Raw genomic sequence first — 26,649 nt, forward strand, 5'->3', positions numbered from 1 at the left:
AGACAGACTCAAACGACCACCACAGACTCCTGCACCGACAACGAAATGACAAACTCATGGCAGACTTCATTTCCACAACCAAACTGATAGACGTGTGGAGACTGCAACACCCCACCACACTAGACTATACCTTTTATTCCCACCCACATCAAACCTACTCACGTATAGACTACTTCCTGGTTTCCCCGTCACTACTCCCGCTCATAACAACGACCTCCCTAGGCAACATAACGTGGTCCGACCATGCTGAGATAGCGATCACGTTCCAACCCCCAAGAATCTCCAGACCCTGGTCCTGGAGACTTAACCCGACACTACTCCACAACCCACAAACCGTACAACAAATCACAACAGAACTCAAACACTACTTCGCCACGAATAAGGATACAGTACCATCCGAAGCAATCATATGGGCTGCCCACAAAACGGTGATCAGGGGCACCTGCATTAGCTTAGCCACAGCAAACAAAAAAAAGACGCCTAGCCCACATCGAGAAAATACTAGCGACCATCAGGGACCTTGAATCCCTGCATAAAGTCACCCCCACCCCGGACCTCACTACACAACTCCAACACCAACGACAGGCCCTCTAAAAGGCAATGACAGTAGATGCCACCAGAGCCCTCCAATGGACACAACAAAAGTTCTACGAAAAGTCCAATAAAGCGGATACACTCCTGGCCCGCAGGCTGCGTAAGCGCATTCAGGCCAAGCGGATAACACGCATACGTACACCATCGGGCCATGACACAGAGGTACCCACCAAAATTGCAGAGGCATTCCAACACTACTTTGCAGACCTGTATGACCACTCCCCCCAACATAGGAAACGGACCGCTAACCTACAGGACCGCATCCAAACCTTTCTAGACCGCACCCACCTGCCCACACTATCGAATAGCGCGATCACCCAACTCTCCATGGAGATCACAGAGCAGGAAGTAGCAACTGTGATAGGGACCACCAAACCCAACAAAAGCCCAGGACCGGACGGATATCCGGGCATATATTACAAAACATTCCAGGACACTCTCCTGCCCCACCTAGTACAACTCCCTGCTGCAGGGAAACCCGCTCCCCAAAGACATGCTACAAGCTAACATTTGCCTCCTACCCAAACCCAACAAACCCCTCTCAGACCCAGGCCACTATCGGCCAATATCCCTATTGAATGTGGATATCAAAATATTCACGAAAATACTCTCCAACAGGCTGATACCATATATCACATCAATAGTCCACCCGGACCAGGTGGGCTTCATCCCCACTCGCCAAGCTAGTGACAACACCAGGAGGATGCTAGACCTGATCTGGGTGGCCAAACAACGCTCCATCCCGACGCTACTCCTATCCCTGGACGCCGAAAAGGCATTTGATAGGTTACTCTGGCCATTTCTCTTTGCAACTCTGGAGAAATTCAGACTCCCCAAACCATTCCAAGACGCCCTGCGAATGATTTACTCTAACCCAACTGCTAATCTACTCATACCCAACACGAACCCCCCCCTTGTTCTCCATCTACAATGGCACAAGGCAGGGCTGCCCCCTATCCCCCATCCTGTTTGCCCTCTCACTTGAACCACTACTGCATCTCATCCGCACCACATCCCAGATCACAGGCATCAAAATCCGCACGCAAACATACAAAGCGGCGGCATACGCCGATGACCTGATGCTGTCACTAACAGACCCGCAGAATGCACTCCCACCTCTTCTCAAACTCATAGACGACTACTCAGAGGTATCAGGGTACAAATTAAATTTAGACAAAACTGAAGCACTCATGCTGACAATAGCAGACAATCATAGACAGACACTACGGAACACATATGCTTTCAAACACAATGCCTCACACATCTCGTACCTAGGGATCACACACGCATTAAACTACTCACCGATGATACAAAAAATCACAGAAGACCTGCAGAGATGGAGGGACTTGTCTTTGTCGTGGCTGGGACGCCTAGCCTCGGTAAAGATGAATCTCCTACCAAGACTGCTCTATCTTTTTCAAACCCTCCCCATCCCCAACTCGGACTTTAAATACTTACAGACGCACATCGACAAATTAATCTGGTCGAATAAAAGACCGAGAGTGAAAAGGGCGACCATGTACATTCCAAACAGGACAGGAGGCCTGTGGTTACCCCACTTACAACACTATTACCACGCAACGCAAGCCACACAGATACAACATCTACACACCCCACCGGGGACAAAACGCTGGGTGGACATAGAACACGACATATTTGTCTTCGACCTCCCCTCATTGTACCTATGGGTCCCACGAAACGCCCGGCCCACACCACCGTCCATACCCCCAACACTAGCTAACTCAATCAGCACCTGGGACAAACTTACCCGCAAATTCCCCATCATCAGCCCAGGAATGAACCCAAAAGACTTCGCACACTACGAGCACAATGACCTTTATAGAATTTACCACTTCTTCGAAGGGGGAAAGCTAATGCAATTTAAAGACCTTCCCCAACAACACACACCATACAACACACATGACTTCTTCAGATACATACAACTAAAGAGCTTTCTGGAACTCCCTGAAAATAGGACAGCAGCCACCACCAGATGCACAACATTTGAACGAGCATGCATACGCAACCCAGCCCGTAAGGGCCAGATCACAGACAACTATAGCTTACTAATCTCTACTCACCCCCCAGGAGCGCTGGCATATGTGGCGGCTTGGGAGAGGGACCTGGGGCCACCGGGAGACCCGACTGACTGGCAAGACATTTGGGAGGCCACAGAATCTATCTCGATTTGTGTCAATCACAAAGAGCAGGCCTACAAAACTTTACTAAGATGGTATCTAACTCCCGCAAGACTATACCGTATGAGTAAGACCGACAAGGACCTCTGCTGGAAACAGTGTGGGCAAAGGGGAACATACATACACCAATGGTGGCAATGCCCAAAACTAACACCGCTATGGGCCCGCCTGGTCTCTAACTTACTCCACAGACATTCCCTTAGACCCATGGATATGGCTCCTATCCAAACCCTGGGAACCGTTAACCAGAGCCCAAAACAAACTAGCAAACAGAACAGCCTTGGCAACAAGGAGGGCAATAGCAGAACTGAGGGGTACCCCGGAGGTCCCCACATTATCCACAATCATCCGTAAAACCAGGGAAGCCATTGAAATGGACAGACTCTCAGCCCTGGTTCATGAAACGTCACGCCACTTTTACAAAATACGGGACCCGTGGCTGAGCGAGCCGGCGCTGATGTAACTGAACCCTGCTACACCACGGCCCCTATAAACGGCCAACAAAAGTATAGCACAGCAAGGAGACCAGAGGGTGGGGTAACCCACTAGCACAACAAACAGGGGAGACCCTACAGGGGTCCACACCCGCAACCTAGGGGGGGCAACCCACAACAGACCCCAGCAGACACCCAAAACCCCAGAACAGAAACACAAAAACATCCCGTGAGCATCACACCCAACCATTGAGACCAAAGGTTAACTATGTTTATACTTGATTGTATATTTCTGTATGTATTTACGTTTCTATTTAAATTCTGTTGATTATTATGGATCCACCATTGTGCAACCTATCAAAACACAACCAATGCAACAGTAAAGCTGGAACCCGGCTATACAAAATGTCTAGTCACATAACGTTGTCAAACATGTTATGTCATACGATGATTGTGTATACCACGGTTGCAAAATACTCCGGAAAAATGAAAATAAAGAATGTTTAAAAATGGTCACACAAAGCTCAAATAATACCATGTAAAATGGCCAGCCTATCACTAGCCACCTTCACCATGCAGCAGTGACAGAGAAGAAGGAATTCGGGTGCAGCAGAAACCAAGTTGGAAATATTTTTAGGGGGGTGGGGGGGGGGGGGGGGGGAGGTGCTCTTACAAAAATAATTATTTTGTGATCATAGATGTACCTAGTAATAACTGCAGATGTTACTACTAGCTTACAATTGGCCATTTTGGAAACGTCTTCCTTCTTGGCTGCAGCAGTTCACCTGTTCACCATTGCGCAACTTATGTATGCCTCTAAAATAAATGCATAATAATTCAGTATTCAACTTCTAACTATATTCACCTGCCTGTTCTTGGCAACATCCAACTTATGTGTAGTTCAAGGTTCTTGGAGTTGAACACTCATCCTCTGATTAAAAGGACACACTAGGCACAATAAACATTTCATTGAAAATGGTTATAGTGCCATAGAGTTCCATTGCCCTATCTCTCCATTCAATGTTAACCTGTTTTTAAAAGTAAAATAGTGTATCTGGCCATCTACAGCCCAGCACCCACTGGCTAAGACAGAGAATGGACAAATCCTCGGCCATACCAACAATGGGTGGGGGTGATAGACTACTCTCAGCCAAACAACTGTCACCCATTACTGTTAGGGTTAGTGCTTCATTAACACAAGCAGTACAAGTGGGCTGGTATGCTGGGGACTCATTTAGCATTAAAAACTATTCAAAAATGCTTTAACACAAAGAAGGAAAGGCACCAAACGATTCTAGGCATTTTAACCAATAAAAATACTTGTTTCTCACAAAGATTCACAACGTAACCTTAGTGTTAGGAAATCGGGGAATCTTAAAGTGATTCTATAGTGCCAGGAAAACAAACCCGTTTTTCTGGTACTATAGGCTCCTGCAGGGCCCCCCTCCCATCTGCGGTACTGAAGCGGTTAAAACTTTCAGTCATTTACCTGAATCCAGCGCCAATGTCCCTCGGCACTGGGTCAGGCTCCGCCCAAGCTCCTTGTCAGCCGCCGGGGGAGGCCTAATGCACATGCGCGGCAATGGCCGTGCTCGCATTAGGATTTCACCATAGGAAAGAATTAATCAATGCTTTCATATAGGGATTACGGTGGCGCTGGAAGTCCTCAAGCATAGCGTGAGCACGTCCAGCGTCGTTTAGACTACCAAAAGTCGTCTAAGCACCCGAAAGTCCCTCTAGTGGCTGTCTGGTCGAGGAAGAGTTAACCCTGAGAGGTAATTATTGCAGTTTGTCAAAAACTTCAATAATTATCACTGAAGGGTTAAGGGACATGGGACACTGCACCCAGACCATTTCAATGAGCTGAAGTGGTCTGGGTGCCTACGGTGTCCATTTAACGTCTAGATCTGGTGAAAACAAGATGTGGCTGATTGCCCAGAAGTCCTTATAGTATACAAATACACACCAAAGACAAGGGTTATTCAGCAAAAATTAAGATAAGGATGCGCACACACACCAGCCTCACTGTGCCTCCCTCAATATCCTGAGGGGTCAGATGGTCTATTCCCACTCCTCTCCAGGTACTTGGCAGTAGACCTCAGAGTAAGACTTTGGTGGGATCCAAAAAAATAACAAAACCTTTATCAAGTGATACTTGTTTCACTGGTTTAAAAGTTAATGCTGTCAATATCAATAATGCAGATTATATTTGTATTATCCATTACATCTGCAAAACACTTATTACTTATAAAGGTTCTATATGTTATTTAAGTTATTATTGAAATCTTACTTTGAGGACCACCATCAAGAACGTGGAGGAGTAGGAGCGGACCATCTTGCCCCACAGGATATCGGGGAGGCACTCTAAGGCTGTTGGGTGTACCCTTATATCTGTTTTTGCAGTGTCCCTTTTTTTGGTTCATATCAGCAGAAAAATTTCTAGTGGTTCCATAACAATAACGGATTGTATTCAGCTTGACTATTAAAACGCAGCACAAAGAGTTTAACCTCCCTTATTGCCTGAGGTGTAACTCTACCTCTGGCAGTTCACTGGGGCATCATTAGGAAGCCAGAACAAGAATTCGGGGTTGGCTGATGTAAATTCGGTACATTTTTCTAGGCAAAGAATGTCATTCATTGCTTGAGAGCGACCAGCCAACACCAAGTTAGGGTTCCCAACCCAGTCTTCAAGTACCCCCTACCAGTCCGGAATTTAGGGATTACTGTTTTCTCTTTTTCTAAAAATACCTTAGAAACAACATGGTAATCCCTAAATCCTTGACTGTTAGGGTGTACTTGAGGACTGGGCTGGGAACCACTGCTTTAAGCCAACAATAAGTGTCAGGATTGGAATCTGGCTTCTGCAACAAAATGTCCTAATTCTGCTGCACAAGACATCTGTCACCCAGTGGTGACCCAGTTCTGATATGCGGGCAAACCAGTGGAGACCCAGGGCAAACCGTTGGAAACAGTAGGCTGCAGTGGTTATGATGGTTTTAATTCCATTGTTATTCTGCAAACCTACGTGCAAACAGTTAACACCTTTATAATTTAAATTGCACTCCTGTTAAACTGGAGATAGATCACCATTTCTCATTTCATCATTACCTATGTATTTTTACTGGTATATAACAATCAGTTCAATTATACCTGTTAAACTAATAATAGTTATTATTCAAAATATGAAATCTTCATCTGACTGCAAACATTAAAGACTACAACAACATACAAGAACTAGTGATCATGGGTAGGCAACCTTCAGCACTCCAGATGTTGTGGACTACATCCCCCATAATGCTGGCAAAACATCATAGGAGGTGTAGTCCAAAACTACTAGAACACTGCATGTTGTATAATCATCTGAAAAGCAAAATATGTGCAAACTCACCCAGGACACATGATTCAGCCACACTTGACCCAAATGGCTCCTTTATATGGCAAACTAAAATGTATGTATAAAATGGAGAAAGGTCCATGGACGGCATGTGTAGTAACCAGAAAAGAGTTATATAATCAATATAAACTAGCATAAGACCATATGTTACAGTTGTGCAATAATACCCATGACCATTCTAGAAAGACCTATTTAATACGATCTTTCTTGCAAAAGGTCCTTGATGTTCATAGTAAAATATATGAAACATACATTATACATACTAATGATCTAATTCTACTGTTCTTTATTGACCGGTCTGGAATTTCTCACATTTTCATGTTGTTTGGTGGATGATCATCAAGTTCATATTTGTTTTTGACTCATTTTGTTTTACACTTGGCAGGTTCACTATTTATGGTAGACCATTTAGAATTGCAATCTCACTGGGCTGAAGAAAATATTAAACATTCATTCTACTATTGTTATTTGAAGGTTAGATAACGGTGTTCTCACATGGTCTCGTTTCTTGACCATGAGTGGCTGCCACTATGGCTTGGCTGAGATAATCAAGATTGATTCTCTCCGCCATGGAAGCAGATCTGGCCTTGGTGAGACCAGCACGGCGCGGGGAAAAAAGGTGAGTATAAACACCTTTCCCATACGATCGGAGAACGGCCTATTGGCTAAACACACACATTCACTGAATTGACACACACTGACAAACACGATCAGACAGATACACTCACAAATTATGAATTTTTTTTGTTTTAAGTCCACCCAGCCTGCCTACCTTTGGGGGAGTTGGAGTGGATCAGCTTTCCCTGGATTTAAGTAGGGCTGCTGTAATCTTCCAGTACTTCTTGCACTGCTCGCTGTTTAGTGATGCCGGAGTGACGTTATATCCCAGCATCACAGTATAACGCGTGTGTGGGTGCAGAGCAGGAATATCACAGCTACCCTGTTACCCGCATCCATGCTCCCTCAGCCCCTCGTCTCCACTGAACAGGCCGGCCAACACCCAGACGCCAGGACAAAATTCCTAGTCACCATTGCTACCTGGCGTGTGGAATTTGTCCAGCCCTGCTGTACTCTATTTAATATACACACACGTGGGAATATATGGGAAAGCAGTAAATTGGCTATGATCATCAGTTCTGATTAGCTCAGTAAAGGAAGTGGAGTGGGGACGGGGCCAGTGCTGGCGGATCTATGCGGCGCTGAAATAAACGTTCTAGACATATTTAACTAAGGGGGCGGTGGGCACCCAACATTTTTTTATTTATTTTTTTAATATCTCTATAGGGTTAGGAATACACTTTTGTATTCCTGACCCTATATAATTTCTTTAATAGGGACCCGTAGGAGGTTTGTATGCACTTGTCGTGCATAACCATGGATATTGTGCGCAATACACACTAACAGTTCTCAAAGGAGCAAAATGAATAGGTCTTGGTTAATAAACGATAGTGTTAGGAGGCAGTGTCTGTGGTGGTATTCCCACGCTCAAAGTAATATGGGGAAGAGAAAGGAAAAGACACAAATATAGTGTAGTATGTTTGGATCTCTGGTAATAAAAAAATGGAGTGAAAAGAATTGCATTTACAATTTTCTGGAGCTTATACTCCGCTTCAGAAATTTGCGCATGGATGGTATAATCCCCGTCTATGGATATGTTAATGGTCCTTGGGCATCCGTTTATTATTACCAGAGATCCAAACATACTACACTAACATACTATTTGTATCTTTTCCTTCTCTTCCCATATTGCTTTGAGCGTGGTAATACGCGCTGCTCCCTGACCCTATCGTATCACCAGAAAAGTATCGTTCCAGCAGCCACATACTATAATTACAAATACTGATATGCCACCTACCCACCCATGTCTTGGTTAATGAATGTTCAATGCATAGTTCATCACAGATACGGTTATTTTTCTATAATAACCAGTAAAGATTGAGCTTCTATAAGTGAGTGCTGTTGTAACTATAGATGTATAATTACAAAAAAAAAAAAACTTGAACAGTGTTTATGGTGCTAAAAGTGCCCTGACACACCCCTCATTGTAACTAGTAAAAACATTTCAGCATGGTTTAACGACTTACCTTGGGTCCCCTGGGCGCCATTCCCTGCCTCCACATTAGCCTGTCTGTGATTGGCAGCATTAGAAGGCGCAAATGTTCTCTAGGATCAGCATTTGATGGAGAATCAAGACAGTATGTTTTCACAGAGGAAACACCTCTAGTGGCAGTTGTGTTAATCCTGCAATCATAACATTGTTGTATCTACTAAAACGACAATGTTTTAGATTGCAGGGTTGAAACTAAAAGGACACTGCAACCAGTCCGCTGGTCTGCATGCCTTTAGTGGTCATGTGAGGGCTCTCCTCAATGAGTAAGAATTGATAGAATAGGAGTCACAGAAGAGCATACAAGTGGAGGATTCGTCTCCATACTTTTTTTTTCTTTCAATTGTCTATGTCAGGGGTTCCCAATTAATTTTTCCCGTCTGCTGTTTGCCTTTCTTTGGAATAGATTTTACTGATGAAATGAGGAAAAAAAATTGATTGGTAACTGAAAAAGATCTGCCCTTTGCCACAGTGTGTTGACTTGACCGCTATACATGCACGGAAAAGTAGTCCCTGATTTTCCTTTTGTATTTTATGAAAACAAGGATGTTCACGAAAAAAAAAATTAAAAAATTTTTTTCAGAACGAGACCTTTGTAGAAGCAGATTAGATAGAATATATTTTTCATAACAGAGCTGCTTTAAGTTCAACCCCGCAAGATGTTCAAGGAACTAAATCAGAGTTCGACAAATTCTAGGTGCCAGATCGCCTATAATTTTGTCCTGGCTATTTGGACAAAATATGCCAACCTGTTCCCTCAGAGGCAGCCAGCTGAGGGAGAATGGAGGCAACGTCAAGGGAGCTGTAATCTTCAAGTTCTTCGTGCTCTGCTTCCTCACACGCCTTTGCGATGCCGGGAGCTGGATTATGACTTCATTCCGCTCCGGGCATTACTAAACAGCACGTGAAGGAGCAGGACAAGAAGAGCAAAATGATGACAGGAGCAGTTCAGCTTAAAGTGTGTTTAGATCACCACTCCCTCTGATCGCATGGGAAAGCTGTTTTTACTTATCTTTTTTACCACTCCGACGTTCTGTCGGTCTTGTCGCGGCTGGCCACGCCTCCATGGCGGAGATTATCAATCTTGATCTTGGCTAATTCAATGCCTTCCCATAGGAAAGCAACAGAAGGCTAATGAGCATGCGTGGCAAAACGCCATGCTGCGCCAATCAGCACCTCCTCATTGAGAATGAGTCAATTAATCTGTAAGGGGAACATTCACAGTCTCCTTACAGTGCGTGGAGATGCTTAACATCAGTACTGCACACTGTGCAGCACTGGACTAAGAATCACCTCTAGTGACTGCAATTAGAGGTGTTACTAAGCTGTAATGTAAACACTGCTTTTTTCTTTGAAAAGGCAGTGTTTACATTGAAAAGCTATAGACACCAGAACACCTAAATTAATCTGTAGTGGTTGTGTTAACTATAGTGCGACTTTAAAAAATTGTATTTTTGTCATTGAAAATAAAGCTTTGTTAGGAAAAATAAAATGAAAAATAACTGCTCTTTTTAGGTGGCTTTTAGATTCAAAGTAAAATGTTTTAAAGGGACACTATAGTCACCAGAACTACAACAACTTAATGTAGTTGCTCTGGTGAGTATAATCATTGCCTTCAGGCATTTTCATAGGAAAGGCAGTGTTCACATTGCCCCTATGGACACCTCCAAGTGGCCACTCCTCAGATGGCCCCTGGAGGTGCTTCCTGGCTCAGTGCTGCACAGTAGGGAGCAGTGCCGTTCAGCGTCTCCACGCTCTGCATGGGGATGCTGAATTTTCCTCATAGAGATGCATTGATTCAGGTGCTGATTGGCCAAAATGACGTGTGGCCCTACCCCCACGCCGATTTTAGCCAATCCAATACCCATGGGGAAAGCATTGGATTGCTTATTGAATTTGTTCTGGTGAGTAGAATTATTACCTTCAGGCCTTCTGCTGTAAACACTGTCTTTTCAGAGAAAATGCAGTGTTTACATTACATCCTAGTGATAACTTCACTGGCCACTCCTTAGATAGCTGTTAGAGATCATTCCTGGGTCATGGTTGCCTAACATGCATCTTAACATTTTAACACGAAAAGCATAACCAGAAGGGACTAGATCAGGGGTCCTCAAACTATGGCCCGCCAGTGTTCTAAACCCAGCCCAAGCACTCAGGGCCACCCGATGGGCCCTATATCTTCAGGGGCCCGGTCAACGCTGCGGCCGTGCAATAGCGCGACCGGGCCCCTTTAAAAATGTGCAGCCGCTAAGTAGTGCTGGGAGGAAGTGGCTGTCACTTCCTCCCAGCTCCCTCCGCACGGGAGGGAAGAAAGACAGGCCCGCGAGGACGGAAGAGCCACGCCGACTCCCATCAGCCACAGCCATCCTCCTGCAAAAAAAAGAAAAATTATTTCTGTGTATGTATATGTATGCATGTAGGTCTGCATGTGTGTGTGTGCGTATGTATGTCAGTATGTGTTTGTATGTCTCTGTGCATGTATGCATGCATTTCAGTGTATATATATATATATATATATATATATATATATATATAGGTGTCTATATGTATGTCTGTGAATGTGTATGTATTTATGTCAGTATGTATTTATGTCCGTATGTATTTATGTCCGTATGTATTTATGTCCGTATGTATTTATGTCCGTATGTATTTATGTCCGTATGTATCGGTCTGTGTGTCTATCTGTATGTATGTCAGTGTGCGTATGTATGTCAGTGTGCGTATGTATGTCAGTGTGCGTATGTATGGCTGTGTGTGTGTGTGTGTGCGCATGTATGTGTGTGTGTGCGCATGTATGTGTGTTTGTCAGTGTGTATGTGTGTTTGTCAGTATGTATATGTGTGTCTGTGTTTGTCAGTATGTATATGTGTGTATGGGTGTTTGTCAGTGTGTATGGGTGTTTGTCAGTGTGTATGGGTGTTTGTCAGTGTGTATGGGTGTTTGTCAGTGTGTATGGGTGTTTGTCAGTGTGTATGGGTGTTTGTCAGTGTGTATGGGTGTTTGTCAGTGTGTATGGGTGTTTGTCAGTGTGTATGGGTGTTTGTCAGTGTGTATGGGTGTTTGTCAGTATGTATATGTGTGTATGGGTGTTTGTCAGTGTGTATGGGTGTTTGTCAGTGTGTATGGGTGTTTGTCAGTGTGTATGGGTGTATGGGTGTTTGTCAGTGTGTATGGGTGTTTGTCAGTGTGTATGGGTGTTTGTCAGTGTGTATGGGTGTTTGTCAGTGTGTATGGGTGTTTGTCAGTATGTATATGTGTGTATGGGTGTTTGTCAGTGTGTATGGGTGTTTGTCAGTGTGTATGGGTGTTTGTCAGTGTGTATGGGTGTTTGTCAGTGTGTATGGGTGTTTGTCAGTGTGTATGGGTGTTTGTCAGTGTGTATGGGTGTTTGTCAGTGTGTATGGGTGTTTGTCAGTGTGTATGGGTGTTTGTCAGTGTGTATGGGTGTTTGTCAGTGTGTATGGGTGTTTGTCAGTGTGTATGGGTGTTTGTCAGTGTGTATGGGTGTTTGTCAGTGTGTATGGGTGTTTGTCAGTGTGTATGGGTGTTTGTCAGTGTGTATGGGTGTTTGTCAGTGTGTATGGGTGTTTGTCAGTGTGTATGGGTGTTTGTCAGTGTGTATGGGTGTTTGTCAGTGTGTATGGGTGTTTGTCAGTGTGTATGGGTGTTTGTCAGTGTGTATGGGTGTTTGTCAGTGTGTATGGGTGTTTGTCAGTGTGTATGGGTGTTTGTCAGTGTGTATGGGTGTTTGTCAGTGTGTATGGGTGTTTGTCAGTGTGTATGGGTGTTTGTCAGTGTGTATGGGTGTTTGTCAGTGTGTATGGGTGTTTGTCAGTGTGTATGGGTGTTTGTCAGTGTGTATGGGTGTTTGTCAGTGTGTATGGGTGTTTGTCAGTGTGTATGGGTGTTTGTCAGTGTGTATGGGTGTTTGTCAGTGTGTATGGGTGTTTGTCAGTGTGTATGGGTGTTTGTCAGTGTGTATGGGTGTTTGTCAGTGTGTATGGGTGTTTGTCAGTGTGTATGGGTGTTTGTCAGTGTGTATGGGTGTTTGTCAGTGTGTATGGGTGTTTGTCAGTGTGTATGGGTGTTTGTCAGTGTGTATGGGTGTTTGTCAGTGTGTATGGGTGTTTGTCAGTGTGTATGGGTGTTTGTCAGTGTGTATGGGTGTTTGTCAGTGTGTATGGGTGTTTGTCAGTGTGTATGGGTGTTTGTCAGTGTGTATGGGTGTTTGTCAGTGTGTATGGGTGTTTGTCAGTGTGTATGGGTGTTTGTCAGTGTGTATGGGTGTTTGTCAGTGTGTATGGGTGTTTGTCAGTGTGTATGGGTGTTTGTCAGTGTGTATGGGTGTTTGTCAGTGTGTATGGGTGTTTGTCAGTGTGTATGGGTGTTTGTCAGTGTGTATGGGTGTTTGTCAGTATGTATGGGTGTTTGTCAGTATGTATGGGTGTTTGTCAGTATGTATGGGTGTTTGTCAGTATGTATGGGTGTTTGTCAGTATGTATGGGTGTTTGTCAGTATGTATGGGTGTTTGTCAGTATGTATGGGTGTTTGTCAGTATGTATGGGTGTTTGTCAGTATGTATGGGTGTTTGTCAGTATGTATGGGTGTTTGTCAGTATGTATGGGTGTTTGTCAGTATGTATGGGTGTTTGTCAGTATGTATGGGTGTTTGTCAGTATGTATGGGTGTTTGTCAGTATGTATGGGTGTTTGTCAGTATGTATGGGTGTTTGTCAGTATGTATGGGTGTTTGTCAGTATGTATGGGTGTTTGTCAGTATGTATGGGTGTTTGTCAGTATGTATGGGTGTTTGTCAGTATGTATGGGTGTTTGTCAGTATGTATGGGTGTTTGTCAGTATGTATGGGTGTTTGTCAGTATGTATGGGTGTTTGTCAGTATGTATGGGTGTTTGTCAGTATGTATGGGTGTTTGTCAGTATGTATGGGTGTTTGTCAGTATGTATGGGTGTTTGTCAGTATGTATGGGTGTTTGTCAGTATGTATGGGTGTTTGTCAGTATGTATGGGTGTTTGTCAGTATGTATGGGTGTTTGTCAGTATGTATGGGTGTTTGTCAGTATGTATGGGTGTTTGTCAGTATGTATGGGTGTTTGTCAGTATGTATGGGTGTTTGTCAGTATGTATGGGTGTTTGTCAGTATGTATGGGTGTTTGTCAGTATGTATGGGTGTTTGTCAGTATGTATGTGTGTTTGTCAGTATGTATGTGTGTTTGTCAGTATGTATGTGTGTTTGTCAGTATGTATGTGTGTTTGTCAGTATGTATGTGTGTTTGTCAGTATGTATGTGTGTTTGTCAGTATGTATGTGTGTTTGTCAGTATGTATGTGTGTTTGTCAGTATGTATGTGTGTTTGTCAGTATGTATGTGTGTTTGTCAGTATGTATATGTGTTTGTCAGTATGTATATGTGTTTGTCAGTATGTATATGTGTTTGTCAGTATGTATATGTGTTTGTCAGTATGTATATGTGTTTGTCAGTATGTATATGTGTTTGTCAGTATGTATATGTGTGTCTATGTATGTCAGTATGTATGTGCTTATGCGTGTTTGTCTGTAAGTATGTAAATGTGTGTCTGTATGTCTGTGTCTGTTTCACTATGTATAGGAATTTGTTTTAAAAAATAAATAAATGTAAAACTATAGTCCGGCCCCCAGCAGTGTCTGAGGGACCTTGAACTGGCCCCGTTTAAAAAGTTTGAGGACCCCTGGACTAGATGTTCCTATAACTTTAAGTACAGAAATCATAAGGACCATCTGGACTAAATTCAGTTAGACATTTTCTTGACTTTGTTTCCATTTCATAAATGGTTGTGCATTATAGTCCATTTTATTGTGTTTTGTAAATATAATTTTTTGTTTTGCAGCACTACTAAACAATTCTCATATAACAATAGAATAGAGGCATAGTAGAGGAGACTCTGTGTGCACATCCATATGCTTTTCACAAGGAAGCACTTAATCTATTGCTTTCCTTTGAGCTGCAGTTGATGACGTTGATCACCACATGACCAAGTGAAACTCTGGCGTTGCACAGGAAGCAGCTCTAATGGCTGTCTGGAAGATAGCCACTAAAAGTGTGTTTATCCCTGCAATGTAAACACTGCAGTTTCTACAGAACTGTTTTTTACATTGCAGGGTTAAGACTACAGGGCCACTATATTGAGATGGTCTGGGAGACTTTTGTGGTCCTCTCAGATAGGCCTTTGGTAGTAAACTTCTGAAAGTACATGTTCTATAAAGCTAATCTTGCATATTACTTTCCCTATTACAAGATTTTACTTTGCTGTGCAGGAGTCTTGAGTAATCTCATATTTGTTTACCCCAAGTTTATTTTCCTGTTAGACTTGTAATACCAAATGATGCTCCCCATCCTTCCCACGAAATACATCACCACAAAATCCTTTGCAATGGGGCATGTATAATGATGCATGTTGTTCTAACACATACACCTCTCATCCCGATTATAGCTGTAACAAAATGCAAATAAATGTTTGACTAAAGCAGAGTTGAAGAATTGTAACAGATCAACTTTTATGCCTCCGTTTTTCCATTCTGATGCATTAAAATTCAGAAAGTTTATTGAATAACCCTGTCAACACCCAAGGAACTAGGCAAGGGCCTTAATCCAAATTGTATTTTGTCAGGACAAGTAGATTAGGCTACCACTATTACCTTGGACAAGCAGATTTTTAAAAATTTCCACATGCATGCACGTGTGTGATCTATATCTCATCCCCAGGTTTTTTGTAACATATACTAGACATGTTTGCAGGGAATACCTTGTTAGGGAGGAATGGGGCAGGGCACGCCTGTTTGCTGTAGTGGTTAATGGATCACTACAGTCACCTAAAATTACTTTAGCTAAATAAAGCAGTTTTAGTGTATAGATCATTCCCCTGCAATTTCACTGCTCAATTCACTGTCATTTAGGAGTTAAAATCACTTTGTTTCTGTTTATGCAGCCCTAACCACACCTCCTCTGGCTATGACAGAGCCTGCATGAAAAAAAAAAAAAAACTGGTTTCACTTTTAAACAGATGTAATTTACCTTAAAGGGAAACTCCAGTGCCAGGAAAACGATCCGTTTTCCTGGCACTGGAGGGTCCCTCTCCCTCCCACCCCCCAATCCCCGGTTACTGAAGGGGTGAAAACCCCTTCAGTCACTTACCAGGGGCAGCGACAGGTCCCACGTCGCTGCTTCCTCCTCCCCCGCCCCTCCTCCTTCTGGTTACGTCGGCCGGTGGGCGAGACTGATCTCGCCCGCCGGCCGAGGAGACCTAATGCGCATGCGCGGCAATGCCACGCATGCGCATTAGTGCACCCCATAGGAAAGCATTGAAAATGAATTTCAATGCTTCCCTATGGGGAATAGAGCGACGCTGGAGGTCCTCACACAGCGTGAGGACGTCCAGCGACGCTCTAGCACAGAAAACCTGTGCTATGAAGCAGGAAGTGTCCTCTAGTGGCTGTCTAATAGACAGCCACTAGGGGAGGACTTAACCCTGCAAGGTAATTATTGCAGTTTAAAAAAAACTGCAATAATTACACTTGCAGGGTTAAGGGTAGTGGGAGTTGGCACCCAGACCACTCCAATGAGCCGAAGTGGTCTGGGTGCCTGGAGTGTCCCTTTAAAGGGAAACTCCAGTGCCAGGAAAACGATCCGTTTTCCTGGCACTGGAGGGTCCCTCTCCCTCCCACCCCCCAATCCCCGGTTACTGAAGGGGTGAAAACCCCTTCAGTGACTTATCTGAGGCAGCGGCGATGTCCCTCGTCGCTGTCTCCGCCTCGCTCCTCCTCTTCATTGCGTAGGCCAGTGAGCGAGACTGATCTCGCCCACCGGCCGAGGGGACCTAATGCGCATTTCAATCATTTCAATGCTTTCCTATGGGGTTTTGAGCGACGATGGAGGTCCTCACACAGCGTGAGGACGTCCAGCGACGCTCTAGCACAGGTTTCCTGTGCTAGAACCCAGGAAGTGACCTCTAGTGGCTGTCTAATAGACAGCCACTAGAGGTGGAGTTAACCCTGCAATGTAATTATTGCAGTTTATAAAAAACTGCAATAATTACACTTGCAGGGTTAAGAGTAGTGGGAGTTGGCACCCAGACCACTCCAATGAGCAGAAGTGGTCTGGGTGCCTAGAGTGTCACTTTAAATAATTGTATCTCAATCTCTAAATTGAGCTTTAATCACATACAGGAGGCTCTTGCAGGGTCTAGCAAGCCATTAACATAGCAGGGGATAAGAAAATATAAATTAAACAGAACTTGCAATAAAGAAAGCCTAAATAGGGCTCTCTTTACAGGAAGTGTTTATGGAAGGCTGTGCAAGTCACATGCAGGGAGGTATGACTAGGGTTCATAAACAAAGGGATTAAACTCCTAAATGGCAGAGGATTGAGCAGTAAGGCTGCAGGGGCATGTTCTATACACCAAAACTGCTTCATTAAGCTAAAGTTTTCAGGTGACTATAGTGTCCCTTTAAGGAGCGTTGAGTGTTCCATTAAAGGAACACTAACATCATAAATACACATGTGCTTTTATAACAGTGTTCCTGGTGGCTTTAGATTACTGGGCCATCCCTTCACAAATTAAAAAAATTAAAGACAAGCTCACCTCTCATCTAGAGGAATCCTGGTCTCACGACAGCTGCTGCTCTTCCTTATTCGGGAGATATTAGGTCAACCCAATCCTACTCCATAAAGAAGCATTGACGGTCCTACTGTGCACGTGCAGAAATTGCCACACTGCAACTATAGGATTGTAATCATAGAGAAAAACTTACACTGGGTAGATTTAAAGGAACTCTATAGTCGCTCAGACAACTTCATCTGAATGAATTGCTCTGGGTGCACGATCCCTTTCCTACGCAATGTAAAACATTGCAGTTTTTTTTACTCCAATGCTTATATTGCAGAATTAAGCCCTCATGTAATGACTGTCAGCTTACGCTGCACTCACCAAGTTAAACGGTCACGTGATGCAGCAGTCCCAGAGGAAAGCATTGATTCAGTGCTTTTCTATGGGAAAGGTTGAATGCATAAGCATTCTTTATGAGAAGCAAGAAGCACTGTATTGGACCATCAAAGAGGAGGCCCTGCCTTCTCTCTGATGTCACCGGGGGAGGAGGGATAAGCGAGAGAGCCTGTGTGCTGGGAAAAGGTAAATCCTTTTTTGTTTATTTAACATTGTTTTGCACGGAAGGGGTGCCTACAAATAGAGACAAAACATAAATTTTTATATTTATTTTTTATGGTGTATTTAAATTTTAAGCTTTTTGGCGCTACACTTATTTTCTAATTTTTATATTCTGTTTCACTGCGTTGAAGTATCTTTTTCTGGAGTCACAACATTTAGTGTGTAGCAACATTTATAAAATTTGGTGTATACCACTTTTATTTAAAGATATATTACCTTTTATTTCACTTCAAGGGAGAGAGTTCATTTTTACCCATTTTTCCTTCTCATCTTGAATGCCTTTTTAGCTCTTTTTACAATAACCACTTTTTAAAAGAAACTTCATAGCGTTAAGAATACAAAACTATATTCCTAACACTGTGCTTGGCTTCATGATGCCAAATAAATCAATAAATAAAATTTAAAGGCATTCAAGGAGGAAGTGCCTCTAGTGGCTGCCCAAGTCAAATGTTAACAAATCTTTGAATTTGAATATAGGTGAGTTCCAAATTTAGGCGTTTGTCATCTAATGTGCTTTATAAAATGGTCATTACAGATATATTGGGGATTGCTCTAACATTTTTGGACAATTTAAGAAAGCAGCATTACCGCTCACACAGCATATTGAAGTAACACTTCTCAACCAATGAACACCATCTAAATAGGGACAGAATTGATATTACTAATCAAAAGTTAAACGTCTAGAACAGCAATGCCAAAAGAGGGCCAGGTCCACGTGTACCCAGGGGGCTCTTTATCTTAAACCAGTTGAATACAGTTTTTCATATAACCAGGGTGTAGAGTCAGAAGCATGCGGACAGCATAATTACTACAGCTGGCTGTATTGGTTATGGAACTTTCCCCAGAATTACAAACTATCCTCAACTTAAAGCAGACCTGCACAACATGTAACCTGCGAAAAATGGGCCACATACTAAGGGGGTATTTGGTGCTACCTGGTGGGCATGTGTAAGCAGGGGCCCAGTCCGTGTCATGCTGTCCTTTACCAGCGCAACCAAGCTCTTTGCTTATTGGCAGCATGGGAGGAAGTGACAGCATATCACTTCCTCCCAGATAGAGGAGCTGCGCAGGAGTGGGGAGGAAGCAGTGAGGAGGGGTCAGGCCAGGGGAGAGCCACAGCAGAGGGGCAGGCAGGAGAGGAGGGGGTGAAGGCTGCAAGAACCAGTCCCTAACTCAACATGCTCAGCCTGCAGACTGGACACCAGCAAAGACATCCTCCAGAACCCTCAAAGGTAGGAAACTGGAGGGGTGTCTCTAAAAGTGTATAATTTGACCTGCATGGGAGTGTGTGCAAGTACCTATTTTTTTTTACCTTTACTTGGAAAGTGAGGAACTAAAAACCCATCTGCTGCCAAGTTGTGCATGTCTGTTTTAAAGCAACACTGAAAATACCAAAGCCCATTGCCTCTTAATGTAGTGATTTTGTGGGACAATTTAAAACTTTTTCAAGTAAACAACGTTTACATTTGGTTGAAAATGTTTTAGTTGTCGTTAGTGGCACTATAGCTCTGGATTGGACTATAGAAAATCATGATCTCAAAGATGAATGTGAAAAGTCAGGTTGCAGAGGGGAGACCATTTGGATTTCCGATACATTTTTAGGACTTTTTTTGTACACGCTTACAAAGCATGGGCTTAACCTAAAACGATTAGAAAGAACACTAACATTACAAATATTTAACATTCGCGTGTTCCATTACTTGCCAAAGTTTAGTCACATGCGGAACAAAAACAGGCCTAATGTAGTCACTCCTATTACCCATTAAATCACAAACTGATGGATTTTATTACCAGCAGTGCTTATTCAGTGTGATTTTTGGGGGAAATCAAAGTGAAATTTCCTTTTTTTATATAGTTGTGTATATAAACGTGTAGGTTTAGCATTGCAAAGCAAAATAGAAATACAATTGGAATCTGTTTAAAGCCAGTGTTACTTGAAAAACAAAGTAGCTTACAAGGAATATCTACCATAGGTATCAGAACTAAACGTGCAATATTTGAGCAAAACAAGCAATGTTCTACACCTCACATTGAAATAAAACTAGCAATGTGGACAACCATGCTACTTCAGATAGAAATATGTACCCTTTGCAACTTAATACCTTACATCGTAAATATCACTTTAATAGCATTATTGGAACAAAAGCATAACACAGGAACATTATCCCTGCCATTCAGCATCAGCAAACCTTGCTCAAGGGATAACTGTCAAGTAAAATATGCTTGATGCTGCAGGCAAGAGACAAGAACTGTTCAACCAATGCACGTTGAGAGCATAAACAAAAATAATGAATACTGCAATGACCCAGAGGAAGCACAGGGTTTAAATCAGTGGTACTGCTGAGAAGACTGGCAATGCCTCAGTCAAAGTACCTTGCATTCTGTTTATAAATAAGGCTATAATTCTTCTTTACAAAATCCCTTCTGTTAACATGAGTGGAGATAGAGAATGGAGGTTACAAAAAATAAGGGATGCAAGCACCATAGCAGGTAAGATGCTAATTTCCATGAGACTTATCAGTGACTCCAAGGTCACTTTCTACCAGGAACGCACAGAAGCATGTAGGAAATCCCTAGTGGATACAAGGGATGATCTAGGTTAGACGTGGAAATACATATGCTATGAACTCAATTTCCCAAGATGCTCTGCCAACTAAGCATCACTATGCAGTGCCAAATGTTAGTCTGGAGAACACAAGGCAAAAATGGGAGACGTTGATTAGAAAACACATAACCTGCATATAATCACCATAAACCTCACTTGTCTGTAAATAAAACACGACCTTCCCACACACCCCAGCAGGCAGGTATAGCCACTACCAGGGAGCTGGACATGGGCAGCATGACGGGGGTCACCCTCTCCATTTCTAAACCCACAGAGATGCTCAGGGAAAGGGTGACCCCCTCTAGCTCCGGTCACCAGGGAGGAGGAGCAGTGGGAGGGTGAGCGAAGGAGGTGGGGGGTTCAGGAGGACATATGTCCTCCCCTCCCTCCCCTAGGGGGGCTGTCTGCACTCCAGCCTTGGGCTCATCACTTACCGCTCCCGCTCCATCACCACCCTCCTCGGCCGCCGGTCCCGCCGTAGGTAGATGCCAGCCCGAGCGAGCGGTGACGGCTCCAGCGTCCTACCCACAATGGGCGGGTTCACACGGAGAGAAGTGGGTGGCCGTTAGTCCGAAGCCGACACAGGAAGTACGGGTCTTGTGTGGCTTTTTTGTGTGTTTTTGTGATGCCCGGCTCCCGGTGCCCTGTCTGTCCGCCCGCTGGGGTGCGAGGGAGCCGCGCTCAGGCCTGCTGGGGGAGGGGGAGAGCGAGGCCTGGCGGTGACTAGGCCCTGCGGCCTGCCTCTCTTACCTGTCCGCCGCCGCCTTGGTCGCTGTCGTCGCCGCTGCCGTTGTTGCCGCCGCCGTGCTGCAGGTACTCGCTCTGACCGTCCACCTCCAGCGCCGACATCTCCTCTCTCTTTACCGGCTGCTCGGGAGCTGCGGACAAAGAAACACGGTGACAGGGGGCTGGGGAGGACGCGGGGAGCGCCATTACTGCAGCCTGGCCGGCTGGCTTCCTAGCGGGGTTCCCCTTACACGGTGTCAGTGAGCGGGGGCCCGGCCGCCGGGGAGCGGGGGGGATGGGGGCGAGCAGCGCGGGAGACAGAGCGGGCTACCTACCGGTCATTGTGTGTGTGGCAGGATCTACCCCCCCTCAACAGAAACACCCGAAATAATCCTCCAAAAAAAAAAAAAAAAGGATCGTCCCCCCGGTGAGGGCTGCGGGCCGCGCTGGGGGTGGGTTAGACGCCTAACATGGCGGTTGTGTAATAATCGCGGGCGGGCTGCGGACGGAGAAGGACCAGGCGCGTTTTTTTTTTCCTATTTTGATTGACGGTGCGGGAAACACAAAAGGTGGGGCTTGCAGCCAGTACGGGGGACGTATGACGTCAGACGCACAGTAGGGCCCGCCCCTCTGCTTCCAGTGTATTGGTCGGCGGTGTGCGGAGGAAGCACCGTGATTGGAGGACGCGGTTGTCGCTTGAGTTCAGTGTGTGAAGAGTGGATTTTTTTTTTTCTTAAGGGGGTGGAGGGGTGCACGCGGCTTCCTGTGAACCGTGCGTGACGTGCGCGCCCCCGCTCTCTTGCTCGCCGTGTGTTTACTATCGCAGACAATGAGCGGCGGCCTGGCTGCGCGGAGACATGGCTGCCCTCACAGGAATGTACGCGGCTGCGGCCTACTCACCGCCATCCCGGGCCCTGTATACCTTAAATAAAGCTGTAATGGCTGCTTGTGTAACCCAGCTCCATGATGGCGGGCACTGCATGAACCACGCTGCCCTGTACTGCGCTACATGCTGGACTAGGCGCTATTATCATTTATATAGCGCCCACATATCCGCAGCGCTGTACAATTACAGAATAATAATAAAGCTGACAATCAGTCATTCACATGAGGAGAGGAGGGCTATGCTCACATGGGATTACAATCTTATTATCTTTTATTTTATTTGGTTCTCATTGAGATTCAATTCCCTCATGTAGTAAATACAAAGTGTGTGTATGCAGGGCAGCAGTCTGTGTACTGCCTAAGAAGGGACCTGCAACTTAAGGGTGATGTGCTCAAAGGGTGCTATAAAAAGCACCAACAAAATTTGTGGCAACAGGATTTCTAGGAAATTGTTGATGATTTTAACCAAGTCTACTCGTGGAAGTTGCTGGGGACATGTAGGAGCAGAGTGATCAAAGAGATGGAACTGTTTTATATAGGTAGTATGTGGAAAGGAACACTCAGGCGCCATAAGAATGCAATTGAAATGAAGTTGTTATGGTACCAAGTGGTCTCTGGTGCCAGCTTACCTTTAGGGGTTATACTGTTCACAAATGGTATATCCCCACAGTCCAGTATCCAACGCCCACTGCTCAGTTTCTTAAAAGAGATTGCCTTGGAAAGGGTGCCGTGATAGGCTGATAATGTCAGCTGATGCTATAATCCAATCAGTAGTTCCCCGTTCACAAAATAGGTTATGAAAAATATGGACGTTTTATGAACAAGGAGCTACCAATTGGATGGAAACCTTAGTTGATGCCCTCAGCCATTTAGCGGTTCCCCTGTCCAAGGCAATCTCTTTCAATAATTTGAGCAGCGGAAGGACAATGGGTAGATAGTGGTCAGGTATTGGATACTGGACTTTCTGGCTAAACCATTCATGAATGGATTTAATCCCTAAAGGTAGGCCAGCACATGGGACCTCATAGCACCATAATAACTTTATTTCAATGAACTTGTTATGGTGCCATGAGCGGACCCGTCTAGTTCGCTTTGTTGTGTTGGCCTACTGTGGTCACTTGACGGCTGTATAAGCTTTCTTCTAGAAAGTGACGCGATAAACACATATGCCCCTCTCAGGGCTGTACTGCTATATATGGTGATGAATCTTACTATTCCAGTAGAAAAGTGGATGCTTCTTGACATTAAACCCAGTCAGAAGATATCATAAGAAAAAAACAGGGACTGTTTTATCTTATTTAAGTGCTGATTTTTAGCAAATGACAGAGCTACAAGCAGCTTTCTCCTCCACGTATTATCTCCTATCACCTGCCACTAGCATAAGCTTCCAACACTTGCATGTTTGTAATCTGACGTCACTTGTGATGTTATCGTACATGTTGGCTTGGGGCAGTTCTTTTGGTATGCTAGAATAATTGCCTCCTCTAATGAATGGATTCTTTACTGGTTGCCTCCCCCCAACACCAAAAAGGGGGGGGCTTAAACTTCTCTTTTACCTCAGCAAGGCCAAGTTCCCCTTCAGCTCAATCCTCCTTGGCTGACATCACTTCACCTAAATGAAGAGGGAGGGATGTCCTGAAGGGCAGGCTGACACCATAAGCTGTCTGGCACCAGTATGTTGTGCATACTGCATCAGATAACAATTTTGCACATAATGGATGTGCTGGGCTCGCTATTATGCTGCTGGAGGTGGAGTTCAAAACGAAACATGGCACATACAGACTCCAGGCACTGTGACTACTTCAAATCGCTGAAGTGGTTATGGTGCTTGGGATAACTCTTTAAAGAGTTGCTGACACCCACCCACCCAAAATTAGTATTTCATAACGATAAAATCTTTATGAAATACTAATTTTGACAGTGTTAGAATTTTACTGAAATTTAATCCCAGTCAAGAGATAAACTGAGACAAAGTAGGCACTACTTGTTTCAATATTTTTGGTATTCCTAGCACTTCTTGAGTGGAACTACTGCCGTCAAGCAGTGTCCATCCCCTACGGTTGCTGGGAAAGGACTCTGTCTATGGAGGATCTCTTTGGATCCTCCATAGACTTCAATGCTGTACTCTCGCGCACTGAGGCAAAAGGAGCTGCCGGGAAAAGATGGCACTGCCTACGAGTAGAACTCTACTTTCCCTGCCCCTACGGACACTGGAGACCAATCGGCCATGTCACTGATGGGGTCTTTGCAAAGTCTTATAAGGACTTATAAGGGTCTAATGCAGGTTGTCAGAATGCCATAACTTCCTCTCTTTATCTAAGGTGAGTATTCCTTGGTCACGTAAAAGGAAACTAAATGGAGGATTTGAGTTACAATGAATTTACAAAGTAAGGAAAAAAGCTTTTCACGTGGATCCAATTTACGTTCTGTAACTAAAGCTTCTACAACTGAGTACCTCCATCAGGTCCACTTCCTAACTTCTATACGGGACCGTGGAGACTTTCAGACCCAGTCGCTGAGGCGTAACTGGGGTCACTGAAGACCTCTTCCACCCTGGACCAGGCTGCAGTGAATATAGCTATGTAGCGCCTCTCTCCTGTAGAGAAGCTATTCTAGTTTTTCTATAGCCTTTCCTCCACAAATTAGACGAGTCACGATGCAGGAGGTAGAATCAATCTTCACTGCAAACAAACAGCTATTTATATTTACAGTGTTGTCCCTGCAAGGGGTCTTTCATACAATAGAATGTACTCTCTGGCGCCACTTGGTCAGGGGACTTAATCACATTATCCCATGCTAGCACAATTGGCTCCCTGCTGTGCCCTTAGTACAGCATACAAAATGTCAGCCAGAACCCCCTTTCCCTGAACAGTATCTCATAAATTATATATCCCTTGAAAGCTCGTCACCAAGTGCCCTTTCTGTCCAAATAGCGTCCTGATTGGAGAATCCGTGACTGAGAGCATGTTAACGTTTTAGCGGGTCGTGGCACGCACGACCGTGGGTTCTAGGCGTGTGGCTGCTTATTCACAGTCTCTGAAAAGGCCCCAGGTGTTCTTCAATGCCTCCCTGACACCCCCTCCTCATAGCACTCTATTTGGAAGTCAGGGGACTGAACGATAGCCAATTGCCCCAATCCAAGGAACAGTTCCAGGGTGTTTTAGGGTATGTCCCTGTCAGGCGCTCTAGGCGTAGATTGAGTCCAGGCAATCCCCAGAGGTCTTCAGGTCCAGCTGAGAAGCATCCATAATAAGCATCTGGGGCCCCCCACATTGACAGTAGCTCTTGGGACCTGTTCCATAGTCTGTGAGCAGGAAGCTGGCCTTCACGCCTCTTCAGAAGGCCGTCAAAGAAGATTCCGTCACAACTTCATACTAGGAATTCCTGGGCTATCCCAACCAATCCTCAGCCATCCTTTTATTCAGAGGACATCACCAACATGCATGAGCCCTGTAGGAGACCATTATTCCACTGTTAACAGCATCTCATTCAGGCAGCTGTTATATTGCCAGGACTGCATTGGCACCATCTCAGAAAACTTGTCAAACTGTTTTAGATTAGTTTGACATTTTATATGGGTTCTAGCGGGTTCTTGTGGCCACAAACCTGCTTCCAGGTTCTCCTTGCAGAAGAATCCAGTGAGCTATCTGTCCAGTGTTAAATTGTTTGTAATGGTTTAATACTAAACAAGAGTCCCCAGTGGTTTGTCACCTCTGTGCTGCTTGGGCTAACCAGGATGCATTAGCCGGCCAGTAGTAATTGTGAGAGAGTGCCAGCGGAACACTTCCAGTCTATCACAGGCAACCATAGCTACAATAAGCTACAATAAGGGACAGACAATGGGCAGAAAGGAGTATTCATTTAGGTTGAAAATAGTTTAACACTGAATGGCAGGACGGCAAATGATTATAGTGTCAAGAGCAGGGCTAGGCAACCTTCGGCACTCCAGATGTTGTGGACTTCATTTCCAGTGATTATTTTTGCCAGTATTATAGTTTTAAGAGCATTGTGGGAGATGTAGTCCAAAACATCTGGAGTGCCGAAGGTTGCCTACCTCTGACCTAGAGTCTCTCTTTATCCTTCCCTGTAATCCAGTGCTGGGACAGCCTCCTCACAATAGCTGCTCCTCTCTGTGCCAGGTCTGTGCTTCTCACAGAAAAACAACGCATGCACAGCAATTGTCAGGCTCATAGAGAAACCTTGAATCCATTGCTTCTCCATGAAAGTATTGGACACATTCAGTGTCGTGTGTGATGACACTAAATGTGAAGGAAGACCTTCAATAATCAAAGGTTGCAAGTAGGAAGTTACTATAGTGGATGTCAGACTGACAGCCAATAGACTAGAAACATGTTTTTGGGCAAATGTGATCATTTTCTCTCCCCCAAAAAATCAGCACAACAGTAATGGAACAGCATTATGATGTATGGTATTTGATGCTTGAAATGAAATAAATATGCTCACACAAGATAATGGAAGCTGTCTCCAGTTC

General features: G+C 44.4%; 1 protein-coding gene across 1 annotated transcript in view; it reads right to left on the minus strand.

Annotated features, from left to right (window-relative positions):
• SP3 (Sp3 transcription factor) overlaps positions 1-21,856 on the minus strand; it is a 58,730-nt gene extending 36,874 nt beyond the window's left edge. The window contains exons 1-2 of the mRNA XM_063429747.1: positions 21,608-21,856; positions 21,297-21,424 (exon numbers count right to left, since the gene is read on the minus strand). Of these exons, the coding sequence (XP_063285817.1) occupies positions 21,297-21,424; positions 21,608-21,614 (135 nt within the window). The 5' untranslated portion in view covers positions 21,615-21,856. The remainder of the gene's footprint in view (positions 1-21,296; positions 21,425-21,607) is intronic.
• Positions 21,857-26,649: the final 4,793 nt, after the last annotated feature.

Source organism: Pelobates fuscus, chromosome 8, assembly GCF_036172605.1.
Source record: "Pelobates fuscus isolate aPelFus1 chromosome 8, aPelFus1.pri, whole genome shotgun sequence".
NCBI classification, from domain to species: Eukaryota; Metazoa; Chordata; class Amphibia; order Anura; family Pelobatidae; genus Pelobates; species Pelobates fuscus.